This window comes from Hoplias malabaricus, chromosome 14 (assembly GCF_029633855.1).
Source record: "Hoplias malabaricus isolate fHopMal1 chromosome 14, fHopMal1.hap1, whole genome shotgun sequence".
NCBI classification, from domain to species: domain Eukaryota; kingdom Metazoa; phylum Chordata; class Actinopteri; order Characiformes; family Erythrinidae; genus Hoplias; species Hoplias malabaricus.
Window position 1 is genome coordinate 27290502 of NC_089813.1, and position 23043 is coordinate 27313544.

The 23043-nt window shown below is 37.9% G+C and overlaps 1 protein-coding gene across 3 annotated transcripts; it reads right to left on the reverse strand.

Moving 5' to 3' along the window:
• Positions 1 to 115: 115 nt before the first annotated feature.
• Positions 116 to 21421, reverse strand: csde1 (cold shock domain containing E1, RNA-binding). 3 transcript variants are annotated; one of them, XM_066643433.1, is made up of 21 exons: positions 21313 to 21421; positions 16755 to 17432; positions 14604 to 14906; positions 12113 to 12302; positions 11314 to 11423; positions 10694 to 10780; positions 9257 to 9354; positions 9087 to 9168; positions 7226 to 7354; positions 6899 to 7024; positions 6520 to 6735; positions 5611 to 5751; positions 5025 to 5195; positions 3755 to 3862; positions 3130 to 3305; positions 2937 to 3049; positions 2693 to 2812; positions 2326 to 2504; positions 2016 to 2179; positions 1587 to 1716; positions 116 to 1469 (listed from the first exon to the last, which is right to left on the reverse strand). In XM_066643433.1, the coding sequence occupies exons 3-21, from the start codon at positions 14724 to 14726 to the stop codon at positions 1422 to 1424; spliced, it is 2511 nt and encodes an 836-aa protein (XP_066499530.1). In that variant the 5' UTR covers positions 14727 to 14906; positions 16755 to 17432; positions 21313 to 21421; the 3' UTR covers positions 116 to 1421. The 3 variants fall into 3 exon arrangements, with proteins under 3 accessions (XP_066499530.1, XP_066499529.1, XP_066499531.1); XM_066643432.1 differs by having other exon boundaries at positions 11251 to 11423; XM_066643434.1 differs by lacking the exon at positions 14604 to 14906 and having other exon boundaries at positions 11251 to 11423.
• Positions 21422 to 23043: the final 1622 nt, after the last annotated feature.

Sequence of the window (23043 nt, forward strand, 5' to 3'; positions counted from 1 at the left end):
CAGAGAAAATTCAGAACAGTAATATTTTGATTTTCAGTTAGAAGCACAGCAAATAGTATCTATCCACATTAATTGAAATCCTGTTCTTTTTGATTTCAAACGGAACATTGTGTCATTTTCCCCTTTTACTTTTCACATTATACACAACGTTGCTTTTTTTTTTCTTTTTTTTTTTTTTCCTTTTTACCTCCCACTAAGTAAAAAGCACACATTACATACAGCATGTTTCATCCGTGGGTACTTGGGATGCAGACCAGTATTAATTCTACTTGGAGGAGATAGAGAGAGGGAAAGAAGAAAAAAAAAAAAGAAAAAAAGAAAAACAAAATGCCAGCCCTAAGTTTGTTCTTACATTTTGGCGACCGCCAGCTGGGGATCAAATATATGTCTATAATCTTTTTTTTGTTTGTTTTTGTTTATTTAATTTTTTTGTTTATTTGTTTACTTTATAGACTTTAGGCACCTTAAACTTACTTTTATTCCTCATTAGCAGACAGTGAGTTTAAATAGAATGAATTTAAAAAAAAAAAGCAAAAAAAAAATGGTGTAAAGAAAAAAAAAAGAAAGAACACAGTATAAAAGGGATACAAGATGCCATAAGGAATTCTGCACCTGATAAACATGGAAGGAGTTTGTGAAATCAAAGGACAGCTATTTAGTATTAAAAAAAAATGCAATGCTTTGCTTCAAAAAGAGGTTGCAATAGTTGTTCTTAAAAACAGAACATCTGAAGAGAAGGAAAAGTCTGAAATTCACCTAACATCTCTTACCCTTAAGAGGAAAGATCTAAAACAGAGATGCTCAAAGTGTGTATGCTTTCCAGTAAAAGGGACAAAATTAGAGAATGTGAAGAAATTACAACTTTCCAAATCACTCACACTGCCACAAAAAAAAAACAAAAAAAAAACAAACAGGCGCAGAATTCCAGACATTTTCACTTTGAGCAGAGATGGGAACAGATTAACCATCATACTGTCTCTACACCTGATTTTCACAGATGTTACAGAACAGCAAACCCCTTCTTCCTCCAAAACAAACATGTTCCATTCCCTCAAATGTTTATTTAAAAAAAATACTTGATACATAACTCACAGAAAACACACATACACTCACACAAACGGGGAATTCTCATTGATAAGCTCGCAAACACCACACTAACATGAAAGGTCAAGTGAGATGAAAGGATTCATGTGAAAGGGATTCTGGGACAGGGAGAGGGTATGTGCATGCTTATTTGTGTGTGTGTGTGTGTGTGTGTGTGTGTGTGTTTCCATCTGTTTTATTGGTGTTTAACAGTGCAGATCCCTTCCCTGTCCTTTAGTCTTGATTGCTTTTTCTCTGAGGTGCTGTTGTCATTGTAGAAAGGAGGGAGGAGCAGCCAAAAAAAAAAAAAAAAAAAAAAAAAAAATAATAATAATAAATCACTCAATCACGCTGACCTTGCAAAGCTTCCTTTCCACATTGAAGCCCTTGGTAAAATGAGGGGAAAAAATAATTCAGGTCAGGCATATGAATATATATATTCACACAAAAATGCCTTAAAAAATGTAGAGAAAAACGCATCCAAATAGGACACTGCTACCTACCTTTGAGTTATCAGGACCCCGGGGTTGTCTAATAATCACCAAACGTGGGGCACTTGCATCGTCTAGGGTGATGCTCTTCAGTCTATTCACCAGTCGATCAGGGCGAGGTGTTACCACTTTATTACACTCACTAAGTAGGACACAAAACCCTTCATGAGTTTTCAAATATTTGTTTATGCATTTACTTGGACTATCACCATAAAATACAAAACAACTGAGCAAAAGTCCATACAGCTTTTTTATTATGCATAAAAATATCAATAAACGTTTAGGAGGTGTAGGTAAAAAGCTTCTTATTTTTTAGCGATTAGTATTATATTAAAGCCTTTCTTCCTTGTACTCATTAAACATAAAAAAGTTCAAGAATATTTGACTAATCATATGCCATTTTGAGACATCAACGTTCATCAGTAAAGAACATCGCCAGACCTGACTCTGCGAACATTGCAGGCACTGCACTTCCCAGTACGCTGGTTCAGGATGACTGCGAACTCCACTTCATCTCCAGCCTGAAGCTCCAGGCCATCCTGCACCTCCTTCATGTGAAAGAACAGTTTCTTGCTCTCTCCCACCTCATATGTGATGAAACCAAACTAGGAAATTTAAAAAGTCATAGTTACATAGACATTGCAGGTAGTAAACTTTAATGAAGGTCTGAAAATGTCATTTAAGGAGTCAGCATGATCACATTAAACTTAAAACTAAATGTTTTAACAAAATGATCACCATATTTCAGTACCTGGTCTTTAACACATTCCACCAGGGCCCGGCGCTGTGGGAAGACATTGCAGGCCATCCGCTGTCCTGTTTGAGGTACGGTGCAGAGCTGAAACTTCACCAACTCCCCTTTCTGCAGGCAGTCCCCTTTGTTGCCCATTCCCACAATGCCAAACGGATAATTCTGACCTTTACTCGGACCTACCAGGGCAGGACATATAGAAAGTCATAGTTACACCAGAACAACAGTATTTTAGTAAGAACTAGCTCAGGGTGGCCTAAACAAGTTGGCTTTATTCATAGCTCACTGGATGGAAACTGAAAGGACTGTTTATTTACTATATAAAAGTGAATCTATACTAAAACCAATGGGAGTTTCAGCTGCTCACCTTCTTCTGTGACCTCAATAAGACCCTGATATTCAGTCTGAGAGGGGTCCACACTACGCAGGGGACGAATCACCTTTCCCATAAACACATTACTGCTAATATCTTCTCCAGCGCCATTAACTGGAACAAACACATGCATCTTTAGCACACAACTAATACAAGAATTCCAGATAAAACGTCTGTTGTGGCACAGAGACAAACAGTATTTTAAATATATATTTATTAAAAAAAAAAAACACCCTACCAGGTGGGACTTTTGTGACCTTCTCAGCACTGATTTTGTTCCCTTTGCCTTTAGCCTGAGTGTACTCCACCGTGTCCCCTAGCTCCAGGTTGTCCACACTACCACACACCTCACTAAACAGCATAAAAAAATGGATGCATTAGAAATATCCAAAACACAATGAAACCTTAATTCTGGCTGGGACTATAATCACCTGTAATGGAAGAAAATTTCCTGGTCATGGTTGGCTGTCTCAATGAAGCCAAAGTTGTCTTTCAGTGTAGCAATAAAGCCCAAAAGCCTTTTGCTGTTGGTGATGCGGTTGAGGATCTTAATGGAGACTGCACTCTGCTGGCCAGTCCTCTTTACTTCACTGATGGAAAACTCCACCTGAAGAACAGTACAGACCTTTATTCAGTTCAGTAGCAGGATGTTCTATTAGTCTTGTGTACAATAATGTAAGATTTTATACAGTGACATCCCAGAATGTATACACACACACACACTATGGATAAAAGTAGAGATGCACCGATACCACTTTTTCCCTTGCAATACCGATATTTCATGTTCAATTATCTGCTGATACTGAGTTCCAATACCAACTCCAACTACTAGATAAGTGCCTATAAATTCAGATATTTATATTGCTATACTTACAGATTTTTTGTTAAAGCAGTGTTCTGTATCGCTAATAAGATATAAGCAACTTGAATGAACATTTACTTCTTTATTATTAAAAAAAAACACACAAAAAAAAACAACAAAAACAGGATCCCCCAACAGGATTGATGTTTTGGGGCCTGAAAAATAAAGCCGAATGTTGAGGATGAATTAAGTACCTTGTCTCCTAATTGAGGGAACACATTCCCATCCAGGTCTTTGATATGAAATGGCACAGTCATCTTCTCTCCACAATCTTCATATACAATCATTCCTTCCTCTGCATCCTGCACAAACATAGCAATGCAGCCAATTAGAACACAGAAAAACAATGGTTGGTTCTTTAGACACAGGTTATATCAAACCCAGGGAGGGAAATAAACAAACAGACAAAAACTTCTCAGGATTTCATTAATCCAAGTCTGTGAAACAAATCAGCACAGTGTCGTTTGTTGTAAACACAGGATTGTAAAGGCTGATGAAATTTCAGACTGTATTAGAGGGTAAATTAATGTCTTTTTTCCAAACTTTAAAAAACGTCTACCTATCCTAACTAGGCTTCAGTGTGAACATTGTTTGAATGCTGTATGCTATGGTTTAAATGTTATGAGTAAAATCAGACAAGTGCAATACAACAAATGAAAATCAAGTCTTTTTAATATAATCAATTTCCAGTCATTATTACTGTGCATGTTGCAGTAAACCAAAAGCCAGGAGTCAGTGGGAGGTTAGCAGCTCATCCTGTGCCTTTATTAGTTCAGTAAGTTTTAGTGGACACGGCTGCTACAAAAATGACTTATTTTGAAATCATGCCCATCACTGAGATTTAACTCAGACAACTGACCTTTTCAACTTTACCCTTGAGAGATAGAAAGAAACAAGGAGAATTAAATAATTACGACTTTGACACACTGGAAATAGATCTTTTCCTTTTTGGGGGAGGTGTTGAAACGAGTCGATTACAAGATCATGTATTTTTCTGTATTCATGCTGCAGTTCTAAACAGCATCACTATCATTTGTTCAGTGAAAAATGTCTGCATGATGTCGGAGGGGTAGCATGCAGAAAACAGAATCCTACCTTTTCTTTTTTCTAATGAAGACAAGCATGATTGAGAAAGGAGTGGGAGGAAAATGGGGAAAAATAATTAGAGAGAAGGGATGACAAAGAAAAAAAATAACCAACAAAGAAAAAGGACCTGTTATACAAGATCCCCAAGTCATTGTGTCTCACACTGAAATAAACGCCCTACAAAACAAAAGCAAAGAGGCAGCGGGGCAAAAAAAGGACAAGACGACAAATCTCCAAACAGAAGGGTAAACGGGGGTGGGGGTGGGGGGGGGGGGGGCACACAAAAACCCAGTCTGTCAACCAGCAGCAAACAAACAAACAAACAAACAAGCTTTACTTATGCAAAACATTAAAAAAAAAAATGTATATTATATATACCTTTTCTTTGCCCTTGCTAGGGCTGGCATTGGTCTTGGCATTAAAAGCACCATTGGCCTCCTTGTCCACAACGCCAACAAAACGCTGCTCAGACTGGGTGTGGAAGGACACTGTTCCTTTAGGCAGCTTCTTAATCCTCACAGCGTGGTTCCTCTGGGCTGACAGCATGTCCTAATGAATGAGAACTAACATGTCAGAGTCCAATGCTTGTATTGAATACTTAACATTCAATACAATGGTGTGGAAAAGCTTGAGTTTGTGTATTTTTGCAAAACCATAGCATAAAATTTCAGTCCTAAAAGGTAGAGTGAACCTAATTCTATTACACAAAAAAGGGTCACACCAGATAATGTTTTAAGCAATGTTTTAAGAGAGATTCTAAAAGCAGCATTTAAAAAGTGTACAAAATACACAAATATGTCTTCAGTGGGACACAATGTGCCTCATTCTGTGATTAGAGATGGATGTTTCTCACCAAGTTTTTCAAGATGAATTTATTATAGCTGTGTAATTGATTGTGATCAAAGCATTTAGGGGACAAATGTGTAATATTAAAATGTGCTGCCATTTCTGCTCAGAGACTCACAGGAACGACAGTGAACTCCACTTCATCAGAGATGTGCAGTGGGCTCTCTTCCAAAACCTCACTAAAGTGGAAGAACATTCTGGCATCCCGGTCAACACACTTAATGAAGCCAAACCCATCACGCATTGCAGCTATCACACCCTAGAGAGAATGATGGGTCAAAAGATGATGATGAGTTTGAAACAAGAGTGGATGAGAACATCTGCGGCTTATAAAATACCCAACAATCTGTATTACGCCTTAGTGCACTTAATGTTACACAAATTCAGGATCGGAACTGAGTTATCAAACTTGGCACTTATTTTTTGTCATAATGCCAATCTTGACATGCATACACACTACTGAGCACGATTTGCCTTAGCATATAGAGGTGAACCTTAAGTGATGCAGGAGTGGGGTTGTATCTTGATCAAATAACTCATCTGAAGACTAACGTGGATATTTTGTAGGGAGGCATTAGTAATATACCACATGAAAGCGTATTTAGGGTATTTCTTTTTGTCACGAAATTAAAGTTAGTACACGATGCAGTGAATATACATTGATAAACAGATCAAAGTTAGCCCATTTAGCTGAATGGTTTGGTTAAAGATGTTTTAGAAATCTCCTGTTTTGTAGTTGGCTGAGGTAAATGTAGTTCAAATTTTTCAGTCATAAAAGAGATGAAAGGAAGAGTTAGACACTAACGACTGCATTTAGCCTCTGTCATTTGTAAGTCAAATATAACTGTAAGTTAAATATAACTAACTAAGTCCCTACTGGCAATATTTAATAGGCATTTAGTCTGTAGTAGTTTTAGATAGTTACAATGGCTATCAAATCATAGCATCATCAGATTATGGGTCTCTGTCCATCTCCGTTTAGAAATTGTGAATTGTAGGAAATAATCTGGCTGGAACAAATTCTCACCATTTCACGGGCCTCCTTTGTAAAATGAAAGGTATCAGGCAGGATATCAATGTTTGTAGCTCGCTCAAGCTTGTCTCTGCGGTCAGTGGAAATGTTGAACTGGACATGATCTCCTTCCAGAAGAGTTACTTTAGACTTTGTGTCTTTCTCCCCAAAGAGAAGTTCTTTTTCAGCAAAGTTGATCCTGGCACAGATTCGGCCAGGCAGTGGATCGTTCTGAAAGAGATGAAAGCCACCTTCAAAAAAAAAAAAAAAAAAAAAAAAAAAAAGACAAAAAACGTACAAGGCACCAGAATTGGTACTTGGTATATGTGGGCTAGTGTCACCCACGTTTTCAACATTTGGGGGAAAAAATGAAGAGCTTGGAATGGAAACACACCTGATTCTTGGTGGGAACCTTGGGGATAACCTTGATGACTGTGCCCTCAAACTGTTCAATACTGATATCCTCAAATATAACCGTCCCCTGAGGGAGCAGACGCACATCTGTAGCCACTTCTTTCCCCTATAATGAAGAAATGTGAAGATTTTTTTTTTAAACATTTAATACAAATCTTCAATGTATGGCAACTGAACAGACGGATGCAAATGAGAACTCAAACTGTATCAAATCACAAAATATTGCAAGAACAATATTCTCTCAATAGACATTAAAAGAACTGAACTGACCAATAATAAATTTGTAAAGATAGGTCAAAAAGCATACATTTCTTTCTTTAATGGTGAACTCTACATCATCTCCAGCTTGCAATGCCTCCAGGTCACCCTTGAACTCGCTGTAGTGGAAGAATATCTCTTTGACGACATCTGCTCTCTCAATGAATCCGAATGCCTCCTACAAGGGAACACCACAGGTTTTTAAAGCAGGAACCGCATACATTTTAGAATTTCAGCCCAAATCCTGACTCTTAAATGTAATACTATTAGACAATGTGATAGAAAGCACACACATACATACACACACATTTTATATATACATATACACATAGACCCATCATGGAAAAGTTGATTCATTTCCATAATTCCATTCAAAAAGTTAAACTTTCATCGAATATAGATCCAGGGCCCACAATGTAAACAATTTCAAGTATTTATTTGTTTATGTTCACATAATTTGGGTTTCCAGCTCATAAAACCCACAAAAACAGGATTTAAAAAAATTCAAATACTGTGGAGAAATCAGCCCAAATTTTGCAGGGCATGAATGATTTAAACTGAGTGTGACACACTAATCCTCTACTAAACTCAAAGCACCTGCACAGGTTTCCCCAAGTGTCATTAAATTGCTTCAGTTTGGTTCAATATGGGGAAGACTGCAGACATAACAGGCCAGAAGACCATCAAGCCAAAAAGTTCATAGCTAAGAAGCCTGGCTGTTCACAGAGTGCTGTGTCCAAGCATATCAATGGAAAGTCTTGTGGAAGGACAAAATGTGGCAGGAGAAGATGCACCAGAAAAAGAGATGACCGTGGGCTTCAGCGGATTATCAAAAAGAGAAGATTCAAGAATCTTGCAGAGATCCAGAAAGATTGGAATGAGGCAAGAGTCACAGCTTCAAAAACCACCACATTCAGACGCATCCGGGAGATGGGCTACAACCGTCGAGTTCCTCGGGTCAAGCCACTTCTGAAGAGTCTCAACTGGGCCAAGGACAAGAAGGGATGGACCGTTGGCCAGTGGTCCAAGGTCCTTTTTTCCGATAAAAGTAAAGTGTGCCTTTCATTCAGGAATCAAGGTCCAAGGGTTTGGAGGAAGACGGGGGAGGAACAGAACCCAATCTGCTTGAGGGCCAGTGTGAAATATCCACAGTCATTCATGATTTGGGGTGCAATGTCTGGGGCAGGTGTTGGTAAACTCTGCTTTCTTAAATCCAAGGTCTGCGCAACAGTCTACCAGAATGTTTTAGAGGACTTCATGATTCCTCCTGCTGAGGATCTGTATGGAGATGTAGATTTCATCTTCCAGCAGGACCTGGCCCCTGCCCATGCCGCCAGAAGCACCAAAGCCTGGTTTAATGCCCATGCCATCACAGTGCTTGACTAGACAGCCAACTCACAGGACCTAGAATCTATGGGGTATTCTCAAGAGGAAAATGAGGGCCACTAGACCCAACAACAAAGAGCTGACAGCAAGCATCAAGAAAATCTGGGCTTCCATAACTCCCAGGCAATGCCACAGGCTGGTTGCCTCAATGCCATGTCGCATCGAGGCAGTGATTAAAGCAAAAGGGATTCCCAACCAAGTACTGAAGATTGACATATCATTTTGAAAGTACCATATTTTGATTGACTTGAGGTGATCCCAATTTCATTTTTTTTCTGCAAAAACTGAGAAGTAGTTTGGGCTGATTTCTCCCAAGTATTCTAATTTTTTGAAATCCTGTTTTCATGGGTTTTATGCTGGAAGCCCAAATTATGTGAAAATAAACAAATAAATACTTGAAATTGTTTAAATTGTGGGCCCTGTCTCTATAATGGTTTAACCTTTTGAATTGAATTATGAATATTAATCAACTTTCCATGATATTCTAATTTCTAAGAATAGAATCATATTCTAAGAATATTTACCTTTGTGGCACAAACTACTCCCTGGCACCTCATCTGCTTCTTCTTGACCAAAACAATGTTACGGGCACTGACTGCTCCAGTGCTGAAAAACAGACATAACACATGCTTTCATATACAGCCACACTAAAATGTATCCTCCTGGCAACACAAAGGAATGGAAAACAACTCACTGCTTGTTTGTCTCCATGTAGAAACTGACTTTATCTCCTGTGTCCAAATGCATGTTACCCTCCACATCATCAGGGGTATATGTCAGATAAAACACCTCCTATAAGAGTTAAAATTTAATTTAAAATTTTTTAATAAAAAGTTAAATTATAAAAACTCATTTCTATCAATATAATAAAAACATTGGATATTTTTGGGGCAATAATCTTCCTTTCTTAAAAAAACAAGAGCAAAGAAACTAGGCAAGCCTAGTTTAGCCGGACCACCATTAGCCATTTTCACAGAGGCGTTTCTGGCATTTCTAAAACAGAAAAGCCCAAAATACATACCCTTGCCATTGGAAGGTTTGGAGAACCTTTGGTGCTTCATATAAATGTCTTTGCTTACAAATAATAAATTTTAAAAAAATGTTCAGTTGCTGACAGTGTGTGTATGATCATGAAAAGTTATTTTCTGCTCATACCACACTACAAAACTGTGTTGAGATGACTCGTTAACCAGAAAGCAACACGATAACATGAACATTTCTAAAACCAAGTACCTTAACATTTTATCAACCAAGTAATCTATACTTGATAAAGAAACAGGGCATCGCTACATTTCTATAAGGGTCTAAGACTGCTAAAACAGTGCTATCACTAATCCACAGATGTGTTTATTTTGAGTAACATCTTGCTCTTGTGTTGTGGCTTTAATAATCTGGAGACTGTCAGTTTTCGTGTAAAGATAAACAAAAAGCTATGCAGATGTAATTTACTCATCAGAAAGTAAGTAACTGAGATGTGTCCATGTTTTCGCATCATTATTTGGAGAGACAAGATGACTTTGTTTCTTAAATATAAAGTAAAAAAACAAAAGGCTGGGTCACAGAAACATTTTACAAACATGAAGAAAAGACTATGATAACTATTACCTCAACAACGTTCAACACATTTCTGTTCTCCAGTAAAACACTGAGCTGCTCGCCGCAGTAAATGGTGGACCTACAGCGCTGAAGTGGCACGAGTGTGTCCTAATTCAGCTCTCAATTGTCTGAACCCTTGAACACTTGTACTGTTTTTGGGACCTAAAAAATAATAAGTGTTCCATGTCCAGGGAAAAGATGACTTCTGGTCACCACCAAATGGTTCCAAATTTCGTTCACAAACTGGAATGTGAAATATAGCTAAACTAACAACAGACTGTGTAGTGTCTGTTCTCTTAAGTTCACTCTGTGAAATAGCTGAATTAACAGTTCCTACTCGCTCATGCATGTTTCAATATTAGGGGTCAGTCAATCATTCCTGCAGGCGGTCCGGCAAAAAATAAATTTAAAAAAAATGAACAGCATAAAGAGAGAGGGGGGAAAAAACTTTGTAAAAACAACATAGCATAATGAACAATTTGTGAGCCTTTCAACGTTTAAATTAATCTGAACAGAACAAAACTGCTTATTGTACCCCATTCCGCTCGTAGCACACACTGCCAGTGGGAACTTGACCAGGTGCAGACTTTCCATCCAGGTGGTTGGGGATGGCGGACACAACCTGCATAGCAGCACCATTCACACAAATCAGTTAGAGAATGCAGCTGCTCTAATCAAAAAGCACTAGCACTCAGTAGATTGCTGAATAATTTGCTGATATATACACCTGCCATTCATACAAACAATTAAATGAGATAGTCAGGAGTACACCAGCATTTTGCTCTGTAAAATATTAAATGCAAGCAGCCCCATAAACTATAACCACATTTAAAAACTGACACAACACACAGACATTCAAGCCCATTGTGAACCCACGGGAGGGGGGGGACCCACACACCCCTTGTCAATTAGGTAAATCAGGATAAAAAAAACTTAATGATAATATTCAATCATAAATTTAAATTTTAAAAGTCACAATACAAGTGAGTTTAAAATGAGCCTGAACACCCTTGCCCCCAAAAAATAAACAAATAAATGGACACTGATGAGACGAGGACAAAAACACAACCAAGAGTAAATGTGTTCCTTAACTGGATGTGGATGTATATAACCATGCAGCATAGTAAAGGGAGAGGCGTGCAAGTCAGGCCCCACCTGCCCAGAGATTCGCTCTTCGGGCAGCACCTCGGCCTTGATCTTTACCAGCTTCACAGCTATTGGTTTGCCAGTGCGCCTGTCTGACGACACCTCAAACTCCACATCATCTGTAGAGAGGGGTAAATGCTTCAATCTGAGTGTATAATTCATATAGCTGTCTAATCACACCAAAGGCTGCAGAAACACACTTTGCAAGTTCTCACTAATAGTGTGATTATGCCTAGTTTTAAAATAGTCATTTCACGCCAATGAACAGATACAACTGATTTTACTAATTGATACTGTTAAGTTTTCACTTTTACAGCCTGAAAACCCACAGCATAAAGTGAAACAGTTGACCAGTATACTAGTTATTATATAAAATAATTTTATATATTCTAAAATGAAAGGAAAGTTTGACTACAACACAAACAAAAAAAGCATTTATAAGACCAAAAATATAAGCAGGTTGGCATTTAAACATTTTAAAAAAAAGGGACAGATTTAGGCTATATAATATTGGAAATAAAATTAACTATTGAAAAACTATCAGAAGTACAATAATTTATCTGGCAACCATTCCAAGAATCCTCAACCTTTCACACATGCATGATAGCCTAGAAACGTTCTGGGTAATGGTCAGCAGAACTCCTTAAGACACACCCTCCTGCTTAAAACTATGCTGAATTTCCTAATAATCTTAATTGGTTAAATAATTTACTTAAAACAGACATACTATATTTACACAGGCCCACAGATATACATAAATTTGTCCCCATATAATAACAAATTATCTTTGTAAACTTAGTCTTCTCACCTCCAATCTTGAGCTCCTGTAGGTTGCCATTGTACTGTGAGCAGTGGAAAAAGAGACGAGCTTGCCTCTCTGAGCACTGGATGAAGCCATAGGAGGTTAGCAGCTTCTCCACCACACCGGTCTCTCGCAGGCCCACTCCTGTGCCATTAGCAAAGCCATTGCTGTGCAGGAGGCTTGGGTCAAAACTCATCTATATGGAAATAAATATGGTAAACTCATAATACAGGCATGAAAGGACACAAATTTCTCAAAACCACATTTTTGAAAAACAGTAGAGAAACAAGATGGTATCTGTTCCATCAACATGTGTTTGGCATGTGAAATAGGTTCAAGTTAGTTCAAACGTCCAAGTGGTCAAAATGCAATCAAATTCTTCTTGTCATTTAGTAGAAAACACAGATGGAGACAGTCTAGAAAGTAGTGACTGTTCTACAGTTTTCCAGTGCAATCATCATGCCCTGGTGTTCAACAAAAGGATGACATTCATATCATGTCAAATAGGTTATGTAAGTAAGGCTTCTGCCAATTCAGGGTACTCTTCATCAATAAAAAACACACCAGTACAAACAATGCCGGCACTTTCTGGTTGCTTCACTGAAACCCATGCATCAGTGGGGAGAAGTAAACACGCACATGACAATCGCTCAGTGAATACATGCATCACCTACGAGGCACCACTCTGTTACCCCAAAAGACCAACTCATGAAAAAAGACTTTTGCAAAAATTAGTCATCAACAGCCTAATTCAACTTTGCAAACTTTCAAGATTCCTCAAACATCTTAGGGTTAATTATCACACCATGCAGTTGGCAACAACGGTGTTTCAGACCAGTTGGGCTGGTGGGGCAAAACTTCAACATGCCCACTTACAGATCTCTGATACAAAGGGGTCCGCTTATGCCGTTTCCCGGCTGACGCACGAGAGGTGTGGCAAGAGACTGAGGCAGAACGGGGTATTGGCTGGCTGAATGTGGAGGGGGCAGGGGTGGGGGCATCAGAGGGGGCAGGGGCATCAACATATGATTTCTCCATCTTCAAGTGTGTGCCAAGGGCTGAAGGGAACTGGGAGTGTTGAAAAACAGGTCAATAATAATAATAAATAAATTTAAAAAGAGGAAATATATATATATATATATATAAAAATGTATAAAGTCACTTCCGATTTAATAACAAAACATATCCCCTCGCAATATTTTGCAAACAAAATCTTAAACACTACACACACCAGAGAACCGACACTTTGCATAAATTGAGGAGACAAATTATTGGCTTAGCACTGAAAACTAGAACCAGTTAAACCCATGCCAAACACAAGAAAAACCTAAAGCACCCAAGGTCTTTCATTTTGCATAATGGGTGAAATAATTTGCTTTTCCTCACTCAAATGTGCATTACATATTTTTAAACAAGCACTGCTCACCCACCTAATTATTTTATTACCCAAAAATACACACAGCTATTTCACATGTATGGTTATGAGATGTGCTGCTTTTGGAAAAAGAAAATTTAAATCTGAATAGAACAACAGAAGGGTCAAAACAACGGCAAGTGTCATAATGACTTGTATCAAAACAGCTAGATTCTGACACTATTCTTTACAGCATGCCGAGTCTAAAAAAAAAAAAAAAAAAAAAAAAACCTTTTACAAATAATAAATCAATAAAAAGTACAAAAATATTGAGAGGAGGCCAGATAATGCACTACTACAAAATACAGCAATGACAATGGTTGGTTACATGAAAAGGGCACAGACTGACCAGCCTCGACAACTGGGTCACTCAGCAGCAAACCCTGAAATGCAATATGGCCTGAGAAAATGTATTTAACAAAAAATACCCAAAATACAAAAAATTCAAAGTCATCAGAAATCTGCCTGAAAAAATTTCACCAGTCATAAAGGGTCATCAAGTTTGCTTTCCACGGCAAGACATTTAAATGAGACCAATGAAAACATTAGGAACAAATGATTAATGCCTTTTCTTCAGCAAAACTCTTTAGATTTTATTAAAAAGAATAGTTGGCTCAGACAGTAAAATGAAACTGTATTGCAATTCTTAAAATGTCTGCACAACTCACAGATGAATGAAAGCTACCACATCTTAAGTAGTTATTGCATATTAGGCTAAATAATCTAATGTTGTTAAAGATTAACAGGCAGCTTTTAATAACAAAATTGTTTACCAGCTCTAGATTTTTACTGACAGCTATCAAAAAGGCCCCCAAAAACATCAATCATCATCATCTTTGCAAAAACCTATAACCCCTACTGACGGTGTCCCTGGCCTTGCCTGCCACCTCTCTGACCGTCTGAGCCGAAGCTAGTCTCTGAGCCCGGTGAAAGGGTGGGGTTATGGAAAGGTTAAACCAGACAATGCTGAGAGGGACGAAAGTGGGGTGTTTGATGGAAGGACATGTTAGGATTGGGGAAGAAAGAAGGGAGGGGGAGAGAGAGGCAGGACGGTAGGATGAGAGGCAGACGGGTGGCACTTACGGATCGGCCGTACGGAGACAGGCTGAGCCCAACAGTAGAAGTGCTGCTCAGGTCAGCGCTAACAAACGCAGGAGGCGACGCAGGCAAGGTAAACTCTACAAAGCCTTTCCAGGGACTGCCCATTATTTTCCCATACAACCCTGGCCAAATTTACCACACTTGGGCTTGCCTGGTTTCCAGGTACACTATTTTGTATAGTTTTTTTTTTACTTTCAGGTTATTTTTCAATGTGTTTTTGTAATGGAAAAAACCCCTCCCCCTTATTTTGTTTAGTCAAGCTGACACCTCTGGATTTCTGCAAAGCTGAAGAGAGGGAGAGAAAGAGGGTGTTGGAGTGAAACTTAAAGAACATAAGGGAGGGGGGGGTAAAAATAAAAATAAAAAATTAAGAGCACAAGAACAGCCAGTGAGCAAAGCTGCACATTCAGGGTAAAACTGGGGCCATGGACTTTAGGTTTGTATTGGGACAATAATGCTTGAGGCAAGTCAAGTGTGTAAGGCACCAGGCAAGTTTGGGTAAGAAATTTGACAAAAGAACTGGATTCAAAATTCAAAAAGGATAACATCCTTTAAATAATCCCTAAAAAGTTTATTCAATAAATTGTGGTATGAAATGTAAATATACTTTGCAATAAATAAAGGTCCAATATTAATATTTTATGAAATGTTTGACCACAAAATGACAGGTTTTAGCTGCACTATTAAAACAGGGCTAGAAACACTCAACTGTCCTAGCATTTGTTGACTCATCTGGCCTGGACTTCATGTAATTAAATCCCCTGCATCCCTGTATGTGAGATCACTAGTATTACTTACATTTTCAGAACGATAAATACAAATCAATAAATACAAACAAGATTGTTTGTTTTTCTTTTCTGATTACATAGAAGATTGCCTGGCTCCCAGACTGGGCATAGTAAGGCAGCCAAATTTCCTTGAACTGATCAACAAACAGTTAAGTACTAACATAACAGATAAAAGCCGATTTATACTTCTGCATTGACTCGATGCACCATATGCCACTGTGAATACTGATGCGTTGTTGTGTCTGTTGCTCTGCAATTACACTGCCACACCACTAGGAATGAATCTCAAACATCTTCCTCTAAACTATTTAGTGGTTTAATAGAATTAATTTTATAAATCTTTAAAGTGCACTACTTAGGGAGTTGGTCGCTGTTTGGGACAGAGCAGTTTATGATGTGCCTGGAAAGAAACAAATACAAAGATTGTGTACATTTCCTGCATGGCCCCAAGTTTTTTTCCCCTCTTCAATTGACGTACTTGTTTTTCCTTTGTTCAACATTATTTCATCCCTGACATCCAAACCATGTCTGAGGAAATCTCTCACCATTAATTTGCTGCTGTCTGCTGTCTCTGTAGTGTGGAGGCGTTCACGTTTCTTTGGTTCAACTTAAACAATGTCCAGCTAATTACTGACTAATCAGTCTTCATTGTCTGCATCGACATTACACATAGTTACATTTCTGGAGAGGCGCACATCAGGTATCGATACAGAAGTATAAATTGAGCTAAAGATTCTTTAAATCACTTAATTTTCTGAGTGCTTTGATTAGTTCAACTGCATTCCACTCATCATGAATGTGCACTGAACAAGTTCTTTTTTTCAAATCTCTAATGGTAAATGTCCTGCTTTATAGAGCTGGCCCTGAATTTTCAGATAGTCATTCGTTAGGCAGGTATTCCATTATTAATTTTGAGATTTAGAAATTCTTTGGCTACATGTAGGCAATCAATGGAAAAAAAAAAGCTCCACTCCACCCTTATTCAGGCTCTTCAGTGTGGCAACACCACAGTTCATTTTGTCAGCTTCGCACCTGAAATTAAACCACTGCCGAGAAGCTCTGGGTAACCTGTGCTCACACTGTGCTCTTAGTGGCACAGAGTTAGTGAGCAAAGAGGCACTGAGTTGCAGCACAGCCTGGATAATGGAATTTTAAAGAGGGCACCCAACGCAGATTTCCTGAAAGACAACCGTCAAATCTCAAAGCCTTAAAATAGTATTCGGGACAGCCCTATTGCTCTATAAAAACATTTTAATACACTGGGTCAATGGTGAAAGAAATAAAAAATAAATCTCAGACACAGTCTCAAAAAATATATATAAATAAATTTGCAAAAATTACCTACCTTTCTTAGATGTTGTGAAATGCTGTTTTCACTTAGACAGTCAAACACTGAATAAATGTTTTAGATTCTTTGTTCTTAAGCACACACACACTTTTACTTGAGATTCTTGGCAGATGTTCTAGTAAAAAAAAAAAAAAAAGAATAGAAAAAACAGGGGGGGGGACAAAAGAAAGAAAAAGGCAGGTTTGGAAACACTGCTTTGAACAAGATGAAATGTGGAAGATAACAAAAAGAAAAATACAGGAGGTAACTGAGAAAAGGTTAAACTAGCAGACAGCAGCCCTCTCCGCACCCCAGAGGAGGTAGAGGTGCGGGGAGGATGAGTAGGGCTTGGAGCAGCGTTGGGACGTGTGCTTTGTCAAAGCTGTTGAGTAGGCACAAACTTCTTGTCTCAGATCAAGTATCGTCTTTGCTAATAAAGTAGGCGGACGGTTGCTTCGGTCTAGTCGTTTTGTTTTGAAGATCTTTGGTTGCTTAATTTGGTCTTAATGCTTTACTCTTTTTTTTATTTTTTAAAAATAGAGTGAAGTTCCGTCTGGTCTTTTCTTCAAAGTTGTTGCACCACTGGATTTTTTCGGGGGATGTTCTTCGTTTTTCCTTGATTTAGTTTCTTCTGAGTGATCTGAACTTGAAGCAGGAGTTTCAGATGGTACAAATTCAGTTCTTTTTCACTTCATACTGTTCAGAGAAAAAACAAAAAACAAAACAAGAATTAAATAATTGTCTGATTTATTGAAAAAGTGTTTTTATTACCTCAATATTCTGGTTTAAGGTAAAGCCAGTGGTCTATTAATTTAAGGTAAAAATATTTGTACATCCCACTAGCTCTCTGAACAGATAACACATGTTTTGAGACTGCTACAGTTTGTTGATAGGCAAATACACAGCATGTAAAATACTTTGCACAACTGGAAATAAACAATGAACCCATTTTTCACATGAATATATTCTGTGCATGAAAGGCTGCAACTAGGGCTGGACAATAATGTCAAAATTTATATCACAATATAGTTCTTAAACTTGGTCTATATGATTTAATCCCAATATTGATATGAACAGAATCTAATGAAAACCCACCAAGAACAAACATTATTGTCAAACAAAACTTATTGGCTTTATAAATATTAATATTTTATTACAAAATTTTAAACTGAGTGCGTTGAACAGTGCCCTGTAACGAACGTCAGTTAGTGACAGATGTTGCAAGTGTATATTGAAATGTGTTTTTAAATCATATTGTTATTGAAACATTTAATATTGCAATGTATATATGCATATTTTGACCTTTAATTATTGTCCAACCCTAGCTGCAACATGGCTTTATGACATTTGAATCTTGGAATATTAAAAGTTATTTAAAAAAATAAAATAAATTCCATATCAAATACAAGATGACGTTTTGAACACTGAAATCCTTATTCAGGATCATAAAGTATATACAAAGAGGCATTGCTTTCCATATAAATCTAGTCATCTTTTCAAACTGTAAACAATGTCCTGCCAGGCTGGCACAATAATTAACCTGACTGCTCTGTCACGTGCCAAAAACAAAACGAAGAATTTCCAGTAGGTGAGAATACTCCTGAATAAGACAGGAGTGTATGTGTTACATATGTGAAAGTGCATCTCTGGGCAAAGTCCAGAACTGATTCTTTGGATACTGTCCAGGGTTCATATGTGAAAACAGGTCAACTCTCATAAGCAATGTCTCTTTTGTGTGCTTACAACTACAAGTTCTGTGCCCACAGGCCTAAAAATACAGTTTCCTCAGCTGCCCTGTACACATGCATCAAGGACAGCTGACTGAACACAGCCAGTTCTGTGGATCAACAAGTCTCTGCGCATACCTCCAGTTAGATGTGTATTTATGGAACACATCTCAACTCTGAGCTTGCTTAATTCAAATGAGCAACAACTGCACTAACAATCCTCTTAACATTACACACACATCGACAGGAACAGTGTCAGAAACCTGTTCAGGTCAAGTCTCATCAGGTGTTAAAGCAGGTCAGTTTGATGACACTTATTAGATGAAATGCCACCTTTTACAGGCAGGAAGATGACACTTAATATAGTCGGTGTGTTGCAATGTAAAAGCATGCAACTCCCTCAGTGGTCAAAACAAGACTCTCAATTGGGTCAAGCTCTAGCGAGGGAAGAGCTTGGACATCATTAATGAAACATTAGCATACAAATTTTTTAAAGCAGCCATACCCCATAATTTCTTGTTTGTTTATTCTGTTTTAATCCTACTCATGAGTGTAAAACCTTTCAAGTTGTATTTTAAACAATTGAGTCAAATTTAATGCAATACCATGTTATGTGATACAGCAACATCACAGACAAATGCCTTCAGCAGACTGGACAGTGCTTGCATGACACTCACGGATAAATCAGCACAAACTGAAAAACTCATGTTGGCCTTGAAACAAAATATAATGCGGTAGAATGAGATTGAGTGGCTACAACTTATTTTATTAATTGCAATTATTTTAGTGTTTGTCTGACTATCAAATTTATGATCAAAGCAAATGGTAAATCAATTACAAATTAAAGAGAGCAATCCACAGATTCGGGTATCAAACATTATGACACGTCAAGAATTCACTCTACAAATAGACACCATGTGTTTTAATTTTAAAGATTCAAATACTTCTACTGTATAAAGCTGCCTTTCAGCTGTGGATAACAGTGTCATTGGTGGGCAGTCTTGGAACGCTGTGTCATCTATTGTTGAAAAGCACACGCTGTACATTTGCAGTGTCTGAGATTTGTGGGGGGAAAAAACAAACAAGCCATAGCTGCAGTGCGTTCCAATATTCAACATACTGTTCCTATTATGACTCTTCAACGGACAGCACATGTTTTACATAGCACATCCTCAGTCCTCCACAAGAATGGCTAAAACAGCATCCACTATATTAAATAATAATAAACACCTTTTATTTTTCACAATGGCAAACTACAAAGAAGGTTTAAGATCAATAAACAAAAACATTCATTTAATTAAAAACTTGAAAGCACAGAAATTGACTAAACTCATGCAGAAATGAAACAAATCAAGGTCATTGGGTCTGTAAATGTGGGATTCATGTTTAAAGTAAGAATCTAAAGGATAAGAGCTTGCCAAGTGTATATAAAAACAGTCCCCGTCTGGGCCCGTCACAGTCCAGCTAATAAAAACTCACATTAACCATTTCTAGGCTCATTGCTGCAAGTTTCAAATTAATTTACTTTATTTCCAATGAAAAAACATTAAGTACATGTCAGCCATTTTCCTGGAGATATGACTCAATATTTTGGGTCTATAAGTATATCATGTTGCCAAGACGTTGTCATGAAACAGGGAATAAACTTAAAAACATTAAACAAACAAATAGCACTTTTTCAAACAGAAGAAGCTGCTGGTTTTCGTAGAACAATGGAACGGCCACAGTCCATATCTCTACATAACTGAATGTGTCTCGGCTTTTTTTAATCGTGATCATTTAGATTTAATCCGAGTTTTAAATAAAAAATACGTCCATTCTCTTGTGAACAGAAGCTGCAATAAAGGCAAAAGAATGACACGGTAAAAAAAAAAAAATATCTTAGCTAATAACCTGATAGTCGCTTTGACTGGAAACCAAACAAAGAAATCGTAGCCTCTGCTGCACAGTGCAGAATTACGTGCAGATATTAAATTTGTGTTGCTCCATTGTTGGCTTTGGGTAGATCCCAGAATTTATGTTTCTGTACAGTAAAAATAGTTATAGCTTTGCAAATGTTTAGGGCGAGTTTTGAAAGTCTTTTTCAGGAGCACGTACGTGTGTATGTGTGTGTTTGTCTTCAAATTAGCCAATCGGGGTTTATAATTCGTTAGATTCTTGCTGGACTTTCCACTCCACCTTAAATAGTGCAGCCATCTGCTCCACGACTTAAGGTGGAACGAATAATTCGAATAAGACGCTGTGCGATTAATAAGCCAATTTCAACTTCATGTCATTAGGGTTATATTTTGATAAAAGTCACAAAATAACTGCGACGGATAAGAGTAAGAGTAAGTACTAAGAGTAAATACATATTCTGTGTCACCGAAGCTTAAGATGTCCGACAACAAAGAAAAGGCAAACTATCGGAGCACACTGCAGTGGGCAGAGCTAACAGCAGCTAACGGCCGATAAAACCAGCGCCGAGCCACGTTGTAACAGCACAACACCAGCCTGTTTATTACTCCGTCGTAATTAGCCACAAAACTGCGTTCTGGAGAACGTCAACCGTAAATACAAATCCTTCATATTTTTGAATTCTGACATAAACATTCTAAACTGCGTATCTAGAGTCGCTGTGATTTATTAGCGCAAACTCCGCCGCTCCGCTAATGTGCGAACTAACGGCCGAAACAAACGGAGAAGACGGCGGCCTCCACCCAGGCCTCCACTCTCACATTCAAACACTGCAAGAGCTGGAAATATGAGTCCACAACACCTCTTTTTAACACAGATAAAGTTTAACAATGTCTGCTACCCGATTACGGTCTTAAAACTTTGTTTAACAAATATAAAAATCAGAAACTCACCCCAACAGCTTTCAGCACTGTCACCAGCGCCGCCATAAGCAGCACGGCACATTACGTAGTGAGAAGAAGGGGCAGATATCGCGATATTTCCTACTCGCGCTCAAGCTCGTCAACAACCAAATGTAGTTTGGACTACGATTTATACCACAGCCTTGTAGGTTTGGCAGATAATTACTGCTTATATTTACTCAAGTAAAACAGCTTTGTACTTTTTTTCTGCTAAGCCCATATTCTATCTAATTTGTCCTGCATTTTCTCCTCTCATGGCGTTACCATCTATTTATTCATTAATTCGTTCAGGGTCGCGGTGGGTCCGGAGCCTACCCGGAATCACTGGGCGCAAGGCAGGAACACACCATGGAGGGGACCCAATTATAAATTGCCTGGCAAAAAAGTCTTACATTGTTTGTAAAATTCTTACATTGGTGGACTGGTACGATTGTATCAAATACAGCACTGCTGCTGGTTTTTAAATACTCAATATTAGAGACCAAGTTTACAAATTAACCTTGACATGTCAGTGACATTAGCTCATCTGTTGCATTTAGAGTTACAGTAAGGTAGCAAATTCCTTACAAAAGAGCATTGCTAATTTTATTGGAAAATTATATAATTAACTATTTTGTATAGGCTAGCTTTCAGAAGAAACCTCAAGTGTAGCTACCATACTCTCAAACTACAGTGAATGTCAGATAAATACATGGAGTAGAACTGTAAGCTTTTATTAAGTGCAAAGAATAATGTTTCTTTGAAAGGGATGCATCTTCAGTCACTGTTTGAAGACTGCATGTGACTCTGCCGTTTGGACACCCTTGCAAATTTAGTTCCATCACTTAGATGCCAGGACACAAAAAAGTCTGGATGTTTGTTTTCCATAAATCTTGAAGGATGGTGGGTCAAGCCGAGTTGAAACTCAATGGGCTTTTGGGCTTCTATCTAGTACAGAGGGGCTAGTCAGTTTTTGACTTTGTAGGCCAGCAGGGCTTTGAATAAGGACAGCTACAGTAAGCCAAATTAGAGAATGCAGCAGAGGAGTTACATGGTTAGGAACATTGAAAAATATTGCTTTTGCAGAGTGACCAGCAAGTTCTCAAAGTAAATTGCAGGATCATGATGAAGACTTGTAGTTCCAGGGATATACAGCACCTCATTCATGCTGGGTTTGAGTTTCAGGTGATGGGCTGCCCTGCATGCAAAGAGGTTAGCGAGACATTTTGTTTATTTGTTTGGTTTTGCCTTTTCAAGGCATACTGCTTCTTTTATTCTGATGCACTGACCTCAACATTGATTTCTTCTATCTTTTCCTTTTTATGACTTCCCATTTTGTTTACACTTGCAACAAATTTTAGACAAAGCCAATATGTCAACTGCTTGTTAAAGTCCACTTGGTAGCACTCCTATTTAACTACAACTTGTTATTAAGAAATGCAATGTCATTCCTAATTTTTTTCCTATCAACATGGAGTGTCTGAAGTATATTTCATAAAGCTACAATTTTCAGCTTTTACACAGAAATTGCTTGTGTAATATCTAATCTTTATTTGATATGAATTGACAAAGATGAGTGAATAATGTGTGATGATTCCATCATGTTTCCCAGGAGTAGTATATATATTACTCAGTAAGTATTTTTTTTATGGTACAGCTACTCAAAATATTTAGTTGTTAATTGGTTTGGAAAGGCACTACCTGAAGCATTACTTCACAGACATGACTATATTTTATTATGGC